General features: G+C 39.2%; 2 protein-coding genes across 3 annotated transcripts; one reads left to right on the top strand and one right to left on the bottom strand.

Moving 5' to 3' along the window:
• The first annotated feature begins 259 nt into the window (after positions 1-259).
• Positions 260-16,955, top strand: LOC139150818 (mpv17-like protein). 2 transcript variants are annotated; one of them, XM_070723217.1, is made up of 5 exons: positions 260-491; positions 8,488-9,069; positions 12,713-12,813; positions 14,302-14,400; positions 15,006-16,955. In XM_070723217.1, the coding sequence occupies exons 2-5, from the start codon at positions 8,775-8,777 to the stop codon at positions 15,051-15,053; spliced, it is 543 nt and encodes a 180-aa protein (XP_070579318.1). In that variant the 5' UTR covers positions 260-491; positions 8,488-8,774; the 3' UTR covers positions 15,054-16,955. The 2 variants fall into 2 exon arrangements, with proteins under 2 accessions (XP_070579318.1, XP_070579317.1); XM_070723216.1 differs by having other exon boundaries at positions 266-481.
• On the bottom strand, positions 2,172-7,167 carry LOC139150817 (fascin-like). The gene is made up of 4 exons (XM_070723215.1): positions 6,255-7,167; positions 5,179-5,338; positions 3,134-3,429; positions 2,172-2,560 (listed from the first exon to the last, which is right to left on the bottom strand). Exons 1-4 carry the CDS (start codon positions 7,039-7,041, stop codon positions 2,343-2,345), a joined length of 1,461 nt encoding a protein of 486 aa, XP_070579316.1. The 5' UTR covers positions 7,042-7,167; the 3' UTR covers positions 2,172-2,342.
• Positions 16,956-19,275: the final 2,320 nt, after the last annotated feature.

Here is a 19,275-nt window from a genome sequence, read left to right on the forward strand (position 1 = left end):
TGCTTCGGCGGTCTCATTATTTTGGAGGTGTAATTCAAACACTTAACATCCAGGTAAATAGGCGTAAATTCCCTGCTGACACGGCGAACATTACCCAAGGTGCTAAGGGAACAGACTGCAGACAAGATTAGTGTGTTACCAAGGTTTTTAGCCTTCAGTTACAGTTTCTCAGCCAAGATAATGAATTTACCATCACCAGAGTGAAAATGGTATGTGCCACCATCCAGGTATACACAAATGACACGGGCTGTGTACTGATATAGGTACACTCTATCGGAATACGGCTTGGATAAGAGTTAATTATCACAGGTACACATGGGCAAATAGAGAGAATTAACAGACGTAATGGCCTCTTACCGAACAGATCACCATAGAGGTTTCAGAGTATGGTTTGTTACAGATGATCAATAGGTGTTTTTGTATATGGTGCGTCTCGACTACATGTAAGACAGCGAAGGAAACATCAACCTTACATCAAAAAGTAAGTTATGGTATGTATAAATATGACTAAATAGGAGCAGTTTTGGGAATCATTTCATGCTTAGAGTTTTGGATTTGGATCAGGCCTGCGAGTAAGGACGAATTTGTTTATGCCTAATATCTGTCTGATCATCTCTCAACATGTGACATAAATAGCTCCCCCCCCCCTCTCAAGGTTCGGATGTTACGTAATAGAGGAAAACGCGATAACTTTGCAATGAACAGTCAAAACGGTGTGTTGTGTACCTACCATGGCACGCACACTAGCTGCTCAGTGCGTAGGATTGCTAACTTCATCATGGACATTTAAGCACAGTGCTAAGATTTGTGAAAATGTCATGATCGATATTATTTGAACGAGGAAACGCGCGGATGCGACAAATTGATGGGTTTTCAAATCTCTGATAATATAAAGGTTTTGGCTTGTCCACGGTTCCTCTATATAGAGGGACCGTGGTTTTTCTAATGATGAAAAGACATTTCAGTTGACATTTGCTATCTAGTTATTTTACCTCTATGATGTACTCTTTTTGCCAACCTTGATTAATCAATGTGTTTTTGATTACGACATAAACTATCGAACTATCGATGACAAAACCTGCAACTGACCTCTGAACTTTCCTATGATAATGAGATAACGGTGACCTGTGTTCAGTGTGTGAAACAGGTCTTGCGATCAACATGGGCGCTGCTTGTGTTGCCAAGTGGCATCACGGTCCCTCCCCCGTGGTGGCATGTATAAGGGACTGGTCAGTTTCTTCGGTCTGGGGTGAATTATTTTTGCAGACGTCAAAAAGTGGCTGACCCCCCATTTTCATACTGTCGAAAACAGGGTGACCCCACGACAAATGTTATATCAAAAGTTGAAATGTAAATTCAATTGTATTTTTGTGAAATTGTTGACATGTCAGTTATAAGATAGGAATATCAAGGTTTCAATTTTAAGGTTTGAATACAGCTACAGTATTTTGAATGAAATCTTTATGTATTTCACACTTTCTATGCATAACCAGATGTCCAATATTGTTGTGCATATAAATCATGGATGTCAAAGGAGAACAGCAGTAGATAAAAAAATGAGTCGATGTTATAATTCAAAAACACGCCGATCCCCGACCGATTGAGCATTTCAAAAACATCGTGAACACCCCCGCCTCACCAAAGTCATAAGCAGGGTGACACCTGTGAATCCACCGCCCCCAGGTCAAAGAAATTGACCAGTCCTGTAAACTATAGTACCATGTTTAGAATTCCACGCAGCTGTATATTGTTCTACTATTGTGCGTATGTGTTTATATGTGTATTTATGACATATATATATATATATATATATATATATATATATATATATATATATATATATATATATATATATATATATGTGTGTGTGGGGGGGGGGGGGTGTGTGTGTGTGTGAGAGAGAGAGTGTAGAGCTATGGATACTTTTAGTAGGCCTACTATCTGAAGATCGCAGGATGCGTGAAACAACAGATACTATTACTTTGTATTTGAAGTAATTTATATATATATATATATATATATATATATATATATATATATATATATATATATATATATATATAATATATATATGGTATATGAGCTTGTATTACTTGTATGTGTGCGTGCGTGCGCGCTTGCAATGTTGCCATTGCCGTAACATAAGCACTTCAAGTTTGGCTAGAAGATCTACAGCTGATAATGTTTTATTTTGGTCGTACTAGCAGCAACAAAGGTGTATTGGTTAAAGGTAACGAGGTTTGTAATGTTTACTGTGGTAGAGCACTCTACACTTCAGCATCAATATACGAAAACAAGCTTATCATCGGTCTGGTTTTTATTAGACAACCACAATTTTTTTCCTAGTACTCCCAAAGCGTATTTGGCTCAACTTTAATCCCATTTGCACGAAAAATGCCACTCTGTTCACCTTTTACCAGGTTGTTGTTTTGCGCACGGAGGCAGATTTTGCAGTTTGGTTGAAATTCGAACCTATACTGAGCGGCGGGTTTGTCAGGAGCCTGGCTGGAAACTTGAGGATCACCGTCTTCATTTATGGTCCAAAGTTGCTCGTCAGCACCTACAAAATTTATCCATAGAATGGAAAAATGTGAAATAAAATTGTAAACCAAGATGTCTTTCAAAGCAGCTGCTACTTTTAATGAAATTTCCACCGTAGTTTTGTTCAATAACCACGTACATTTGTTTGCAATATGCAAAGTTACAGTTGATTAATGAATTCTGGACTAAAATTTAGAATTCCACTATCAACACTGGTTTTGTTGCTAAACAGCACACTCTGGGGAGTGAAAAACAAAACCAAGATAAGAAAGGCAGTAACATTTGACGTTATACGCATATAAATTGCACTCTAGAAGTTTTTGTTTGCTGTTACGAGTTCGGGTTACATCCAATGAACTTTACCGTGATTGAATTCGTACATGTATGCATTGAGGTGTGTGCTATACCTCCATGGTGTATGGGTACCTTGACAGTGTATGGGTGCCTTGACGGTGTATGGACACCCCGCCAACTCCAACTCCACAGGTGAAGATGGAGCACTCACTGAATCTTTTAGTGGTTGAATATGCTGATGACATGCATAGCAAAACAATTAACAACAAAAACAACACAGACAAATATGGTAACTTGCCTTTTATCTTAACTTCGTAAGCCCCATCCTTGTACGTAACATGAATGGGATTGAACTTGGCGCAGTTGCACTCCATTTTATTGGTTGACTTAACGCCGACGTAGCCATGTTCGCCTCGGAGCACAAAGACAGGGCGGTTTGTCAGCATAAACTTGAAGCTCTCTTTCTCGGTGATATTGTCAGAGATGGCGAAGAGATGACCTTGTGGTTTGGCCATGATATACTTGCCGTTGTTTGCCCTGATGGCGATGTCATTCTCATCGTATTCAAACGTAAATAACGCTTCAGGAACGGTTCTACAGATTGATAAGATTGGCATGTAGACATTTAAACATTGGGCAAACCTGTATTTTTGTCAAAATGAATTCTTAATCAAGAAAGTATTAGGTCTCGGAAGCATTTAGCCAATTGATTGGCTGAAACTCTCTGTTCTCACTGAGTTATTTTCAAACAGCCAATCAGGTAGAGAATCATCCTAGTTTCAGAGTCCTTAAGTTACTGTAAATAGTGACGATCAACCAATCAGATATTACCTTCCGAGTCGTTGCACATTGTCGGAAGTATTACTGTAAGGTAAATTTGTGATACCGAAGACCTCCCACTTTGAAGTGGTTTATTTGCACAGTTTGTTTTGGGTGTTTTCACATCGAAGACATTGTTATCGCTGTTTACATGGAAGTATATCTTGGCTCTTCATAAGTGACAGGTACATGAACCTGCCGGCTAGGGGGCCGCGGCTTGAGTGACTCTCAGAGAAATACAAGTTCAAGGGTTTGAAGTGTTTTCACTCTTATCAACCAATCTAGGGGACAGTTTTCAACAGAAGCTTTACGAGCTCAGTACATGTAACTCCTTTTAGTTTTACAAGACGAAGTATTTCATCGTAGATTCTAGAAAAATGTCTTTGATGTTTTTTAAAAGATGCTCATGCAATTAGTGTTATTTCTTCATAGATACAATTCCCTTCGTAGCACCATTGCACAAAAGGTTCAGTGATACATTCAGCATAGAGAAATCGGAAATAGGCCACGCACACAGTACTGACTCCTTGTCTGTTTAGTTATTTGTTAATGCGTGTTTGTTTATTTGTTACGTATGATTATTTCCATACACAATATAGAACCAATAAAGAGTTGTATTTGTGTTCATGTTTGTCAATAAAGAACGGCGTTTGTTCGTTTTTGTTTACAAGTACAATCAAAAACCTTCTAATACAATCCAACATACGAAATGATAAGCATATCCGCGCCCTTGCCATGAGGGGTAAGCACTCATGTGTGTCCACCACTCTTTCTTAATTCTCACCCTTTCTAAGTTTAAAATACTAGTATTATTTATTTACTGTACTGAGTCTCGTAAACAAAAAACCCTAACAATCACCTTTCTTTAACGACAAACATGAACAAAGATACAACTCTTTACTGTTTTTTTTATTTTATATGAAAATAATTATAAGTAACAAACAAACAAATACGTATAAACAAACAAACAAACAAACAAGGAGCCAAAGTTCCCAGTAGTACACGCTGAGACTATAAACACTAATTTTTTTTTGCTAGTGTTAAACTGGCACATTGATCGGAATGACATAGAGCCACACTTATTCGCGTATACAAATACTTCAAGTGTTTAAAAAGGCGCCCTTCTCAATCCCAGGTTCTCGCATTAGCGAATGTGTCAACAGCCCATTAACAGTTTGTCATTCTTTTGTTTTCCACCGAATATCTCATCAAGTAAATAATATTTATATTAGATAAATCTGATAATTGAGTGGGGGCTTAAGTGTGGAAGACTGAAAGGCTACGGTGTTCAAGTAAACTTTGAAACCGAAATAAATGGGAAAATCTGACAGGTATGATGAAGGCATATTTGACGACAGCGAAATTTCATAATGTGTTTATCCATCATAGACTTTCTGTGTTTAATAGTACATTGCATTCCAAAAGTTGTCACCACTTCTAGTTGGTCGAAAAACGACAACTTTTTTGCATCAATATGTCGAGGACAAAAGCTAAACTTGAAGAAAGCCAATTTCTAATACTCACGGGCTTGTCTTCGTTGCTTGTAGACCGCAAGAGGGCGTGAGGAGCCAGTAGGTATCCAAAGAGGCACGTATGGCACATTTTCCATCACCAACACATTCTACTTGGAAAGTTTCCAACTCTCCGAAGCTACTCTTCGGCTGGTTGGCTGACAAATCCTGACCTGGGTATAAAAATGAAAAAAAAACCGTTTACAAGGCTAAATTTCGTGCATGTCTTGGAAATATTTCATCATTGCGGCAAATGTAAAGGTATCGAAGACATTCCAAGGCTCTTGATTAAAAGCGATTAGTATTTCGTTGAATTCAGTTTTATACTGTCTTGTACATGTCGCATGGACGTGTTTCGCTGAGATACCAACTTATGATCGTCACAATTATGAAGAAAAACTACCCCTAAATTTGAAAGTTGTGGGTTGCCATGGCACTTCAGCTATAACTGTGAAGAGTATACCATCTTGCCACTAAAGTTGAGTAGCTACGAAGATAACAAATCAGGAGAAGCAGGGCGCGCATAATAGTGTCGGAGACAGCGGGTGGCCAAGGCAGGGAACTTTATGCGCACTCTTGCGCGTGAAAGTCGCTGTTTAACCGTTGTTCGATTTTGAGTTGTTTCTGTCGAAATGCATCTTTAGTTCCTGATGCGCGGAATATGCGAAATCTTTAATACAGTTTCAAATAAGTTTTGAACGAAGTTGACCCTAAAAACAACACTTGACCTGTTGCTTGTTGTACGTACGGGATAGGTACCGACGACGTACATAAACGGAGCAAAATTTGTTCGAACCGACCAAGATGAATTTAGGCTAAGGCTGGGAGCTTTTCAGAGCCGACAATGACATATCTAGAATGCAGAATGGCGCGATTTTTTAAAAAGTTAAGATAAGTTTAGGTAGCAAACTCAAAAAATGACCAGTCTGTTCACTGTAAATTTGTTAATTTGTTCTGTTTTGGTAATATCCTTTATGCCAACATCCATGGTCGCAAACGACGTTGCAAACTTTGCCGTCGCCAAAGATAGGCAAGCACCGCTGCTGAGTAATCTTTCGGAATTAAAACACAGTCACTGTCTCTTCTTACCTTGCCTCAGAGAGACGAATTTTCCGCTCGGAGCGAGAAAGACACCTTGTGGATTACTTGTTTGCAGCGTAAAGACTTCATCCTTGCCAACCGCCTTGCTCTTGGCTTTCAAGAATGCTTTAGGACCTGCCGGCGCGAGGAAACGTCCCTCACAATCCTTAAAAGCCACTTTTCCACCGTGGACTTCCAGAATGAACTGTGTATCTTCACTTAGTCCATCGACAAGGTTGCCTCCTCGATGAAGGTACTTGTCATTACATGCACGGAACGAATACCTGCCGTCATTGAAATCAAACGTAACGATGTATTCCTTGCCCCATGGCATCGTTTCCAACACGCTGAGGCCATCTTCCAGAAGCCGTGCGAACCGACCGCGATAATTACAGATTTGAACCTGGGGGTGAATTCCGACATGGACGGTCCACAGCTCGTTGTCAGTGATGGTTTTGCTGAAACAGCTCAAGTCGTCTTCCTTGCCACCGAAATAGTAGCCATGAGTACTACGGAAAGCCCAACGACCATCTTTCTTGACTTCGACGGTGAATTTTTCATCGGCGCCGTGTGCATCGGATTCACAGCGAACGTTGCCGCGTTTGTCAGCGGACATGTATTTGCCGAGGTGGCTACGCAGATACGTTCCACCTTCCTCAGGTTGTTCGATCGTCCATTTCTGTCTTGCTTTCAACGCTTTCCCTTGAGCATTGATTTTCAATCCAAATTTTTCCTGCGTCAGATACTTGTTCTCGCTGTTAATAAAGCCAAACTCCATAGGCTTTCCGCTCGACATTGTTACGGCGTTTTGGATCGACGGGAAAGCTTGATCACAGAAGAGCGCATCCGAAGTTTTGATCCAAATCTACCAAGACTGATAGACATCGATTATGACGTCACCGGTTGTTTCGTCAACGAAAGCAAATGAACAAGATACGAGAACGTTCTCGTAACTTGTATCTCGTATCTCGAACTGGGCGATCTCGTCGTGCTTGTAAATGGAGAACTTTTCAAATCTCGCGGATAAAACATTCTGTTTCTCGAAGCAGAATCTGTCGAACGCGCGGTGGAACGCATACGCAATCACAAAGCAGCCAACAGCATCTCTGTAGATATATAGCGTTGGGTCTATAGATACTTCTAGCCTGACATAACAAGGTAAATGTAACGATCTTGTAATATTCTCAGTAAAGGCAGTAAACTATGGTTGAAATTTAACAACCAGTGATAATAACAAGGGCGCGTAAATGTCAGCCAACAATTTTGTCGGAACGTGATATTTATTTATTTATTTATTTACACTTTTACTGAGCGACCGAGTTACTTAAGGAGTAATTTTCGTCGGGGCTCAAATAAAGAGCAAAAATCTCAAAAAAGAACAAAGCTAATTACTAATTACAGAGGAACATTTTCCCATCGGTAGGCCTACTACACCTATCGTCACGAAAAGAAATGTTTTCCCTGCGTATACATGTTATGGTTATGTCTGTAGATGAGCTATGCGTTTCTCAAAACAGAGACAAACAGATGATCGCACCACGTGTCAATCGGCAGGTGCTTCCGCTGCTTTGATTCGGTACAATATCTTAAATCCAATTCTGTACTTTGGACAAATATGACAAAATTCGTCTTCAGTACCTAGTAGCCTACTTTCATTTGTACAAACTGCCAAGTTACAAAACGAGACCTGTAACTTTAACATTGGAAGATAATGAATGCTAACAGCCCTTATCAATAAAAGAAAATAGCCCGACATATAATCTTCCGAAATCGTTGTATTTTGTCCAAACTCGAATGCATGTGTTGCTATGGGACTAGTAGACTAGTGTCAGGTTGCCATTTACTAGTATCTCTTGATTGAATCTGTGTTATAAGTCCTTGATGTGGGTTGGCCATTGAATATGTACATCGATTTTGAAGTGAACATTCACACGTTTTATGACATGGGTGTCTCATCAGTACCCGAAAAGGGCAGTATGAGCGTTTGCACTGTGCACATTGGAGAAATGTTTTCTCCTTGTCTGTGGCACATTCAAGAAATGTAACGCAAATAAGCTTACAATGTCGTTTTCAGGAAGCAAACATGCAAATTGCAAGAGCCGCGCCTTTTGCCATTTTTGAGTATTTGGATTCTGGATTTCAATAAACAAAAAAATCGTTTCTAATATTTCGCAATTATTTGTCTAAAATTTCAACTAGAAACAACGCCACATAACATCCTGTGTCTGACATTCGCTTTCAGATACTCCACAACAGCTGCTAGGTTCAAAGGTCACACCGTGGTATATTACGTCATTCAAAACAAGCACACAATGCTCAGCTGCGCACAGCTACAGAACTGCTCAGCGCGTATTGTGAGAGGGACCCAGTGAGTCGATGGCCTTCAGATCGAGGAGACGGACAAACAGTGACTGACTGTAGGGAAAACCCATGGCTTGCCCGTGGACTCTTGCCGTTTTGAGAGTGTTTTCTAGAAAAGGAGTTCACACAGGGAGACTTTGACGACAGCTTTTGTTCGGTGCTGCAACAATGAACGTTTTACGGAGAGTGTCGCAAAGCCATCTGGTGCGTAACGCTGTATTTGTTGGATGGACGTACGCGACGTCAGAATTCACCCAGCAAACCATTCTCGGGGAGAACTATGACGTGACCAAAATGCAACATCTAGCGATATGGGGACTTTGCTTCAACGGGCCCGGGAACTTTGTATGGTACAAATTCCTCGATCGCGTTTTCCCTGGAAAAACGCTGAAAATTGCTTTGAAGAAAATGGTGTTAGAAAAGCTAACGATGTCTCCAATCTGGTACGGGGGATTCTTTATAGGTACGTATGATTTCACACCCGTCATTGTATGCAAATGAATGCTTTGCAGTTTGTGCCCAGCTGTAAACACACTGTCGTTTATTCCATGATCTGTATCTGATGGGCAATTATGTTTTATCATTTGACAAATAAAACAACAAGATGAACTGATAACTGCAAAACCGACGACAACGACATACATGCCCAGGCTTTAATCTGGACGACCTTCACGTTCGTCTAGCCTATACTTCCTTTCATCATACGGTGTAGCGTTCAATGTTAATGAATGTATGTACCTATTCATCCTGTTTTTTACCTCATTAATTATTCATTCATGTATTTACTCATATCGTTTGGTTGATAACTCTAATAATTATACAATGTTGTCATCACTGCGCTTTACTGCAAGATCGGATAAGGGTGCGATGAACTGACTCGTAAATACACGGTTTTACGGAGTATATTAATCACTCCCTATCCGCGATACTCGCATGGAACTTGATCGTAAATCCTTTTTCTCTGACCATGGAGCAACCAAAAGTAGCTCCATGCTCTGACATGGCATATATAAGTTTATGAGTGCTTGACAACTTCAATTCGAGGAACGCTCATTGTTAGCGAATATTGTTTATAAAAAACGCGGCACACGTGCCAGTGTGCTGAACAAAACACGATCTCAACCAGTGTCAATGACCTTTGATAACCTGGCTGTACCTCTGTAATGATGTCCCGTGCGAGTGCCATTTTACAAACACGCCCGGTAAAGCAAACAGCTCGGGGACATTGCTGAAAGTATGGTCCCAATGTGAAATCTCAAGCGAACTATTAACAAGGTGTAAATTCTAGGTCACTACATGATGATGCAACGGTCACCACAAAGCTATCAATGTGATAGGACCCTGGGAAGAAAATGATATTTGACAGAGGAAAAACGTGGGCGAAAGTTTATTCCACGGACAATGCATATGAAAAACAATTAACGATAGTGATTGTATGCAAATTCAATTTTCATTTAAATCTCCCGACTAAAATGAAAATGTGTTACTCGATATCACAATGCATGTTTGCAATTTATCCTGTAGTCAAGGCTGCTTGCACGCTGCGTGCGTGGAACTCCGGAACCGCGTGTCCTTGACCGAGGCGCTTGTATTTGTTCAAGCAGAGAGGCAGCGCACAGAAGAACCGCCACTGGTTTCGTTCTGAAAAATCAATCGTAATTTATCCATACACAACAAGATCTACTTAAATGCCCAATCCTACAACTGTCCTGATGGTTACAGCCGAAACGGAACACTTCCACAATTATATAAACAGTGTCAAAGTTCATACTAGACTGCCATTTAATACTAAATGCGCTTGTCTCTCCACATACGAGGGACTGTAGACATGCCATGAGTGTTAGCGAATTGTAAACTATTATCGCAAACCCTAAAACTGCAAATACTCACAAAATACTTCAACGAGAAAATATTGAGAATCTCGGGTCTAACCAGTGACGTTGTACTATTTTTATTTCTCAACTGCCGAGACCTTGCAATTAAATACACTTTGTTCAGCCGTCTGCTCCCCTTATTCCCCCCTCGTTTTTATCGCAGTCGTCTCCAATTCCTTTTGCAATAAATATCAATAAAGGCAACAATAGATCGAATAAATCGTTATGTAGTCGTAATACGTTGACAATGATTTGATTGTTGGCTAAATGATATTATAACATTATGACGGCATTTGTCATCGTTAGACACGCGTCTACACGTAAAGAGAAAAAATTAAAAACACCAATACAGTGTTAAGGCTGAAAATAATTAGCTTTTTTAGAAAATTGCATTGTCGTTCGTTCTGACCTGATCACGTGATGATAATGACGGCTGTGGTATAACGGATCGTTCATTACGTATATGTGGTATGTTTTCTCACGCGAAAACAATACGTTGGTTTTAGACTCTGAAATTCAATCATGGCGCGTTCTGCCGAGAGAGAGAGAGAGAGAGAGAGAGAGAGAGAGAGAGAGAGAGAGAGAGAGATTGTTTGAAACGTGGTCATGTGGAGGGGGTTTTGCAATCGCATTCCGTCGTTGAGATGTAGAACGTCTTTTGAAAAGGCTCCATATTTACGAGCAAAATGATCTAAAATGTTTAATCGATAGTATTTTCGAGGTCAGTTAAACCATGGAGAGCTACCACCTTCGTGGTGAAACAAATTTGCTGTCTTCGGATATCATACTGTCTTCAAGCTTTCGGTACGGCGTTATGTTGTGTAGTGATCTTATTGACAGAACCATGCATGAACATTTGTCATCAGATCTCCACTGTAACATCGTCTGTGTCAATATATATCATCCTAGACATTAGATTTTCAATGTTGTGTATGTGTACATTACCGTAACTTCTGATATAGTTCCACCGATGTCTATACATTTATGTATAGCCATAGACGGTAGAGCGCAAGACTGTCTATAGTCTATCATGTCTATGGTCTATCTGTCTATGGTCTATCTTGTCTATGATCTATCATGTCTATCTCAGCCACAGAGTATGCCATTGGAAACCGAGGGAGGTCACACGACTACCTTTTTAGGCTTACTCACAGGGCATGCCCCAATGACAGATTCAATTCAAGTTTAATATCACGTTCTGGCTATGTGAATATATTATAAAAGAAAACGGGATTGGCTATGTGAATATATTAAAAGAAAACGGGATTGGAAAAAAAATTCAAAGTTTTCATTCTGCAGATTTCTCTTATGTTAACATAGTTCGAGTAGGAACAATTAACATGGCAACAAAAATCATTGTATATAAGTTAACAGAGTGACATACATAACCGCAAATATGAAACGAAAAAAAATCTAGGCTGAGTTACTTTTCCTTTGAAAATGTAAAGACTAGGAATTATCCTACCTTCTGAATTTAGATTTCATGGTGAAAACCTTACCCGAAATGTGCGCAAAATATGTTTGCTCTCCCATCTTTGTGTGAATACGTCTTGTCTACTTCGAGCTTCTTTAAGAAAAGGTGTCACGCAAAGTTAAGTGACCCTCTCAAATCAATAGTCACAGATTTGGGCTAACCGATAAAATATGGCGAAACATAGCGTCCGTGAAAACTTGATAATTAAGACCTGGGCCGAGGCAGTGAATTCTAAACCAATAACATCGTTTGCAATAGTTTCTCTTGTATCTTTTTTCATTTCATGTGAAAATGGTTTGTTATATGGTGAATATATCATTTTTCACTAACGCTGTATAGAGTCTGCACGTATGGGCACTTGACAGAACGCAATATAGCAAGTTTCAATCGATTTCCAACGTGAACTCTGACGTATTGCGTTCAACCAATTTGCACCAATCACCGACGCAGATGCAAATAAATCGGAATGTAAAACTATATCAAATTTTCATAATAACAAAGTGAAATCACTGACCTCATCCAAGTCTTACTGTGTTAAAATTATAATTAAAATGTTATACCTTCTAAGCTCCCAAGAATTGTATTTTTTTTTTTCTGTGTGCGATGAAACTCGCTAACGATGATTTATATATAGTAGCATTTACCACATTGCATTTTGATAGCATACAACAAGCGCCTGAAACGTAAAAATTAACAAAATGTGACGCATCATTTGCATCATTGCCGCTGTCTGTACTTTTTGCTTTGTGATTTTACAGTGCTGTCAATATTAGAAAGGAGGCCGGACATCTTTGCTGAAGCCAAGCAGAAAATAGTGCCAACCTATATTGCTGGCTGTGCTTTCTGGATACCGGCACAGGTTGGTGGTGGCGTTGTCTTGCCAACGTGACTGTCCTACCTTTGTAGGCTAGCGGTCACCGTTATGTGTATACGTAGTAAAGGGATATTTAAGTTAATAGATTTGTCCGCTTGCAAATTTTCGAATCAGTGCCGGAATACAAAGACAGGAGAATGTTGTACTCGGTGTAGACAATAATAGATAATTGTAGGTTTGTCTATTCCCCTGGCATTCAATATTGGTCAACACACATCAGAATTGAAGAGTTTTGTTCAACATAAGAGTTGAGAGAATGTGATTAAAGGGGCATATTTTTTGCGTTGACATCAAATTGTCCATTTATATGTTTGAACTAACCTCATTAAAAGTTTCTAAAATTAAATATTTGTGTTCGATGGAAGTTCAATTTTGTGTCTATGTCACCAGGAATATACCCCTTTAACTTCACCATAGAGCATTACTGAACTGTACTGAAGCGATGATCGTTTGGTTGATATTTAGCTTCTGTATTTGTCTGATTTGTGACTTCAATCACATTGAAATAATTGCATTCAAATTAAATCCCGTTAAAAAAAACAGTCACTGTCCTTGGATGCTATTTTGGTTAATTCTTGCAAGGTTTGGCAATGAAGTCAGCCAATTTATTGAATTGCTAGAACAATGCGATGACATCATTTCCGGTTTGCTGAAATCGTTATAGAGGGCAATACATGTAACATTTGAGAATATTAAAGCCATTGCATTTCTTTCCGAGCTAAATGCAAAGTTACTGTTGACAACATTCTTGCCTGGACTAATTTTTGGTCAAAAATGTTTGAAAATACATTAAAAGTTACCACTATGGAAGTCAGTTATCGCCCATTCTTCCAATGGGGCTTGACTGGATGTATGGAGAAAATGACTAAATTCTCATATTTGTGAATTTCAATCTTTAGAATTTCTCCATTAAACTTTCCACTTGATGAAACTAAAACTATCAAAATAGCGTCCAAAGATGCTGACTTTTGTCCTTAAAAACATGTAAAATGTCACGAAAATCAAATCATTAGGATGGGAGGGGGCAAGAACTTTGTTCTCGTAGTATTAATTCATTCATGTGTAATTTACGTGCAAATGTCGATGTAACCTTTTTGCTTGAAATCATTGCTGCTTGTTTTCACTTTTGTAGAGAGTTACGTCAACTTTCCAAAAGTACCTACGCGATCATTTCAACACGATTATACACATAATGGGCTCATACCTTGTCATCTGTAGCGGGATTAATCAGTGAAAAAGGCGAAATCCTTTAAAAGAACCTGGCAGGTTTTAACGACAAACTTAGGCATAGATAGTTGTCATAGATATCGACAGATAATCTTGGCTAATAACAATGACGCAGTGTCAGACTGGTTTTACGATGTAGTATATTATCATTGAAAGGTATACACCGAATGAATGTGACACGGGGATCATTGAAGATTCTCCATTTCCTGTCTGATCTAACTTACGTCTTTCCATTTTTCTCTGCAGACTATCAACTTTATGTTTGTACCAAATGTATATAGAGTTGTGTATGTAGGAACTGCCGCCTTCATCTGGGCCAACTTCCTGTGCTTTATGAAGAGACAGGTATGTTGTTGATGCAGGAAGACTTCCTTTCAAGATTGAGTGCTTCACGACCGTCAACTTTGTATGACAGTGGCTAGGAGAAGAATTCAAGATTGGCTTAGTTGCAGTTTTAATAGCATGCGACAAACGCGAGTGCATGGAAATTCAAACGCCAGGCAGATTTATCTGCCGAGAACGAGGACGATGTAACCTCACACTCTATCCTGCCAAGTTTGCTTGTAACCATCTGGTCAAGTTCTTGATTAAAACCATAGACCCTACAAACGGAATAGGGTCTATGTTAAAACCAATGAGGCATAACGTGCCCCATAAAAATATGTTGCATTTCAACAAGGACTTTAAAATTTTAACCCCCCCCCCCCGGGAAACAAAGATGACTGTTACTGACTAAACCCGCTATAAAATGCCAAGTACATGATTGTGCACGTGTGTGAAAATACGCTTAGGTTTTGGCTCAATACCGCATTTTACTGATTGTATATGGGAAAAGGGACAGGTCTGCATGGCAGGATGAAGATTAATTGGTAGATCGGACAAGACTGACTCAGAGTGAATGTTGGTTTTAAATACGAATTAGTGTTTTCTTTGTTTTTTTTTCTCTACAGGACGAGGTCCCCTTAAGGCCACAAACAGTTGCTTACAGCTCGGAATAAGTGGATATAACATTACTGCACGCAGAAGAAATTGAGATTAGACATCGGTTGGATAGCTCAGTCTGTGACGCTCTGTGTGGATCTAAAAGGAAACAAATCAGCACACTTTCCAGCCAGTACGCACCACTGAATGTGGTGTCTTATAAAACATTCTACTAATGCCTTGTTACAGCCCACGGTCGGACTGTGTGTAGGGAGCTGAATTAGCAACGTGCACGGATTTACACTCCAGTATTAGTAAACCGGGATGTGGCCAAGCGGAACAAACGCGAAATAACGCTCACGTTTTCATATCTCGTACTCGAGAGAAAATCGCGTAAACACTCCCACTCACACAATCATAAAATTAAAAGTTTGGAAAAAAACAACAAAATAACAAAAACGACGTATTGTCTTAATATACCTATCATTTTCGTAGCTAGGACATATAAAAAAACACTGATTTTAAAAACTCTCAGTGGGTCAGTCCGTGATGTCATCGTCATTTTCTCTGTTTTATTGTGATGCCTTTGAGTTTTTAGCCGGTCGAAATTTTTGTCTCGACCATTCCTGAAGAACAGTCTACATAAACGACCCTTCTTTATAATTCTGTATTATATTACTCACATTACCAATGTATTCTACACTCTGCCTGACCAAATGCTGCTTGTAAGAGAATTTCTGCTTGCGTCATTCAAAAAATATTTGAGAATTACTGTAAAATGTGTGTTGATTGTACTTTAGGCGTACTTTAGCTCTGCTGAAACTCGTTTCTCAGTTATTCGGAACCCTTCCTTTCCTGTGATGTGTAGCTTGTGCATATTTAATCGGCAATTAATGCGGGCGTAGTATATCCACTTCAAAGATTTCAAGTGATGATAGAGCTCCTGGAAAACATGATTAATGTAGTCAAGGTGATTTGTAGGTTTGTACCAAGGGGCACAATACACGTTAGGCATCTCATGGCGAAGCGCCCAATCTGGGGCGTACATACATGCGTATCGAGCGCGAGCGGAAGCGTCTCTATGAGGGAGTTAATGTCGTATACTAGTATATATTGCAATATTTCGCGAGAAAAAGTTGTTTTTAGATTCTCGCAAGGCATAAGCCATGTAATTCTAAGTCGATTGATGTTTCCTTAAAAGCTTCACCGGTGTTTACTTTGTGTAAACTCGAACGTTGATCATGCGCAATGAGTTGCCATCTGTGTTCTTGACGTGTCTCAACAGATGGGTCTAAAGAAATACGTTTGGTCCAAAGCATAAAGGGAGCAAGGTTTATGCATGAATCAAGTTATACAATGCTTGTGTAGATTAGACTTTAATATGCAACAGAGACGCCTTTGCTCGTATTTTTCTTTAGAGCGTCATCGTAAAGTTTGATCCAGGAAGCGTGTGTGGTTTGCTATAATTTATTTTACTGTTTGAGACTTGACAACACTGGCAGACGAACTATTTAGATGCCAGAATACACACAACATTGGATATATGAAATTGATTGGAAGAAAATTATGGCATAGTTGATTAATTTTTGCCAAAATCGCGCTCAGCTGATCACTGAAATGAATACTTTTCCCTCCGTGAAACCCATAAATACATGAATATATAACGGTGATTGCCGAGAACTGATTACAATGTAATCACTGCCATGCATAGATCATGATGTTAGCTGTGACGGATTTTAGAAACCATATTTCATGAACTGGTCCATGCAGGTGATATTTTTTAAATAAAAATTTCAAATGTACTATTAATCAAAGAATCTCACGTAGCGTATTGTTCATAATTTTCCGAGGTCTCCATCTCAGTCTGTTGTGTTTCTTTCATTTCTTGTATTTTTTGGTGTGAAAATGTGCGACTTTTGACACAGATTTCTTTTCCATGTTTCGTTCAAGTGCCAATAAAGTATCTATGATCTACTGTATTCTGATGTCATCCGCTCATCAATTTTTACTTCGACGGTGGTATTTTACAACATTATTCACTAGTTCGTACGATACAAAATGTTTTTTTTTCCGGAAAATTCGTTGCAGTACTGTCACGCTCGTAGTTAGGGGAATTACGAGTTGAGGTACCAGTCTGGATCGTAATGCTTTCAGTAACTGAAGCTGACACACCAAGATGTAGATTGTAAACACAACCTTGTACTTTATTGCAAGATGGCGACCGTGTCGTTCACTGTCAACGAACGGTCTGATCTCAAGTCTTCCTAGTCTAAGCTCTCTACAAAGTTAAATACATCTTCAAACTTACATAATTACAAAAGTTATCACGTGGTAATTTTCCCGCCAGTGTTTGATTGTTTCTTAAGATTAAATAAGATCACACCATGGAACATCCCATTCTCGATTGTTCTCATTGAAATCTTAACCAATAATTAATTAAACTATCAACTATCTCTTATCTGCTTCTCGTACGATCTGAGTCAATGACCTTCATACGCCTTGGCCACGCGAGGGACGCTTCGAGATAAAATCTCTACAGGGAGGGGCGTTACAGTACTCTGGTTTTGGAATTTATTTTCTACTGAAAGACTGTCCGTGTAAAATCCAAGTATTGCAAACTCATACTGCTATGTCTGATTCGGAGAACAAAAAAAACGAAACGAAACGAAAGCGATGTCACAGACCCTGAAACTGAATGTCTTTCATTCAACTTGTCTACCGCTAATTCCCCAAATAGATCCATTATCTGTCTGTCTATCTATCTATCTATCTATCTATCTATCTATCTATCTATCTATCTATCTATCTATCCATCCATCCACCCATCTATCTATACATCTATCTATACATCTATCTATACATCTATCTATTATCCGTCTATCTATCTATCTATCTATCGATTATCTATCTATCTATATATCTATTATCTATCCATCTACATATCTATCCATCTATCTATTATCTATCTATCTATCTATCTATCTATCTATCTATCTATCTATCTATCTATCTATCTATCTATCTATCTTCTATCTTCTATCTACTATGTCTGTACATACCCTCCCTCCCTCCCTCATATCTCTCTCTCTCTCTCTCTCTCTCTCTCTCTCTCTCTCTCTCTCTCTCTCTCTCTCTCTCTCTCTCTCTCTCTCTCTCTCTCTCTCTCTCTCTCTCTCTCATATGTCTGTTTTCTTTTACATAACGATGTAGCTCAAATGCTTATTCACAAAAATATCCTGATATACGCATCATATGCATAATACCCTCATACACATATAGGCGTGCATACATACATACATACATACATACATACATACATACATACATACGGTTGATCTTTTAGCCACAAGTATAATCAGTAACGCTTTTTCCGTTCGTGTCTCGATAACATTACATGTGTCAGTGACGGTGTAAGCTTATTCCTGTTTGCTGTCAAGGCACGAAACTGATGAGTCATCCTGCTTCCTTGTGACATTCAACCGTCCAATCAGCAATGCTAGTCACAGACAGGTGTACAGACTGAGAGATTCCTTCCATGATATATATCTTAATTACTACAGGTTATTGAACCTCAATCAGATGGGCTCGATGTTAGTACTAGTTGGATTGTGTATCGTCCGAGTTGACAACAGAAATATGCCACGTGACCTGCGACATGTCCATGTCCGTACAAATGAAGTTGAATTACAGTTCGATTTTTAGGGGATGCCGACAGTGTCTCATACCACCACGAGTATTGATTTTGACTTGTTGTAGGTCGTTTTCGGGTGAATTGTTTGAGTTCATAAAAACTACCGGAGGACAATAACATTTCAAACTTGATCAAATATTAAACTTCAAGTTCAAAGGTCACTCTACCAATGGAACGTCAGTCCGGAGCTTCTGTATCAGCTCATGCAGACCTGACACGTGTGAGATCTGCGAGGTAAGGGGAGAACCATTTGATTTGGGGGGGGGTATGGAGGAAGAGGGTAGGGAGCAAATTTTTTTTCCTGTCAGAGTGACAGCAATTTTTTTTTCTACTGTCAGACCTGCATCAATTTTTTTTTCCAAATGGAGTAGCAGTGCAAATTTTTTTTTTATTGGTCATCAAGTTTGTAATGCGTTGTATATAAGGGAGCCGTCATTATTTACGGCCTGAAACTCCGAAATTTCGAGTGACCCCCGCCCTTCGCCAACCATGATGAATTTGAGTAACCTCCCTCTCTAACTCTGAAATTTTGACCGATCCCCCACTTAGAAAAGTTAAATACCAATACATGTAATTGTAAAATTCACAAAATACAGCAACAGTAAAGA

This window comes from Ptychodera flava, chromosome 15 (assembly GCF_041260155.1).
Source record: "Ptychodera flava strain L36383 chromosome 15, AS_Pfla_20210202, whole genome shotgun sequence".
Lineage (NCBI taxonomy): Eukaryota > Metazoa > Hemichordata > Enteropneusta > Ptychoderidae > Ptychodera > Ptychodera flava.

Excerpts from the sequence above, each read along its gene's own strand:
- LOC139150817 (XM_070723215.1), bottom strand. The coding sequence starts at position 7,041 with ATGTCGAGCGGAAAGCCTATGGAGTTTGGCTTTATTAACAGCGAGAAC. Across the intron at positions 5,339-6,254 it reads ATTCGTCTCTCTGAGGCAAG|GTCAGGATTTGTCAGCCAAC; the intron begins GTAAGAAGAGAC and ends TTTTATACCCAG. Across the intron at positions 3,430-5,178 it reads CAAGCAACGAAGACAAGCCC|AACCGTTCCTGAAGCGTTAT; the intron begins GTGAGTATTAGA and ends ATCAATCTGTAG.
- LOC139150818 (XM_070723217.1), top strand. The coding sequence starts at position 8,775 with ATGAACGTTTTACGGAGAGTGTCGCAAAGCCATCTGGTGCGTAACGCT. Across the intron at positions 12,814-14,301 it reads CTTTCTGGATACCGGCACAG|ACTATCAACTTTATGTTTGT; the intron begins GTTGGTGGTGGC and ends TTTTCTCTGCAG. Across the intron at positions 14,401-15,005 it reads TGTGCTTTATGAAGAGACAG|GACGAGGTCCCCTTAAGGCC; the intron begins GTATGTTGTTGA and ends TTTTCTCTACAG.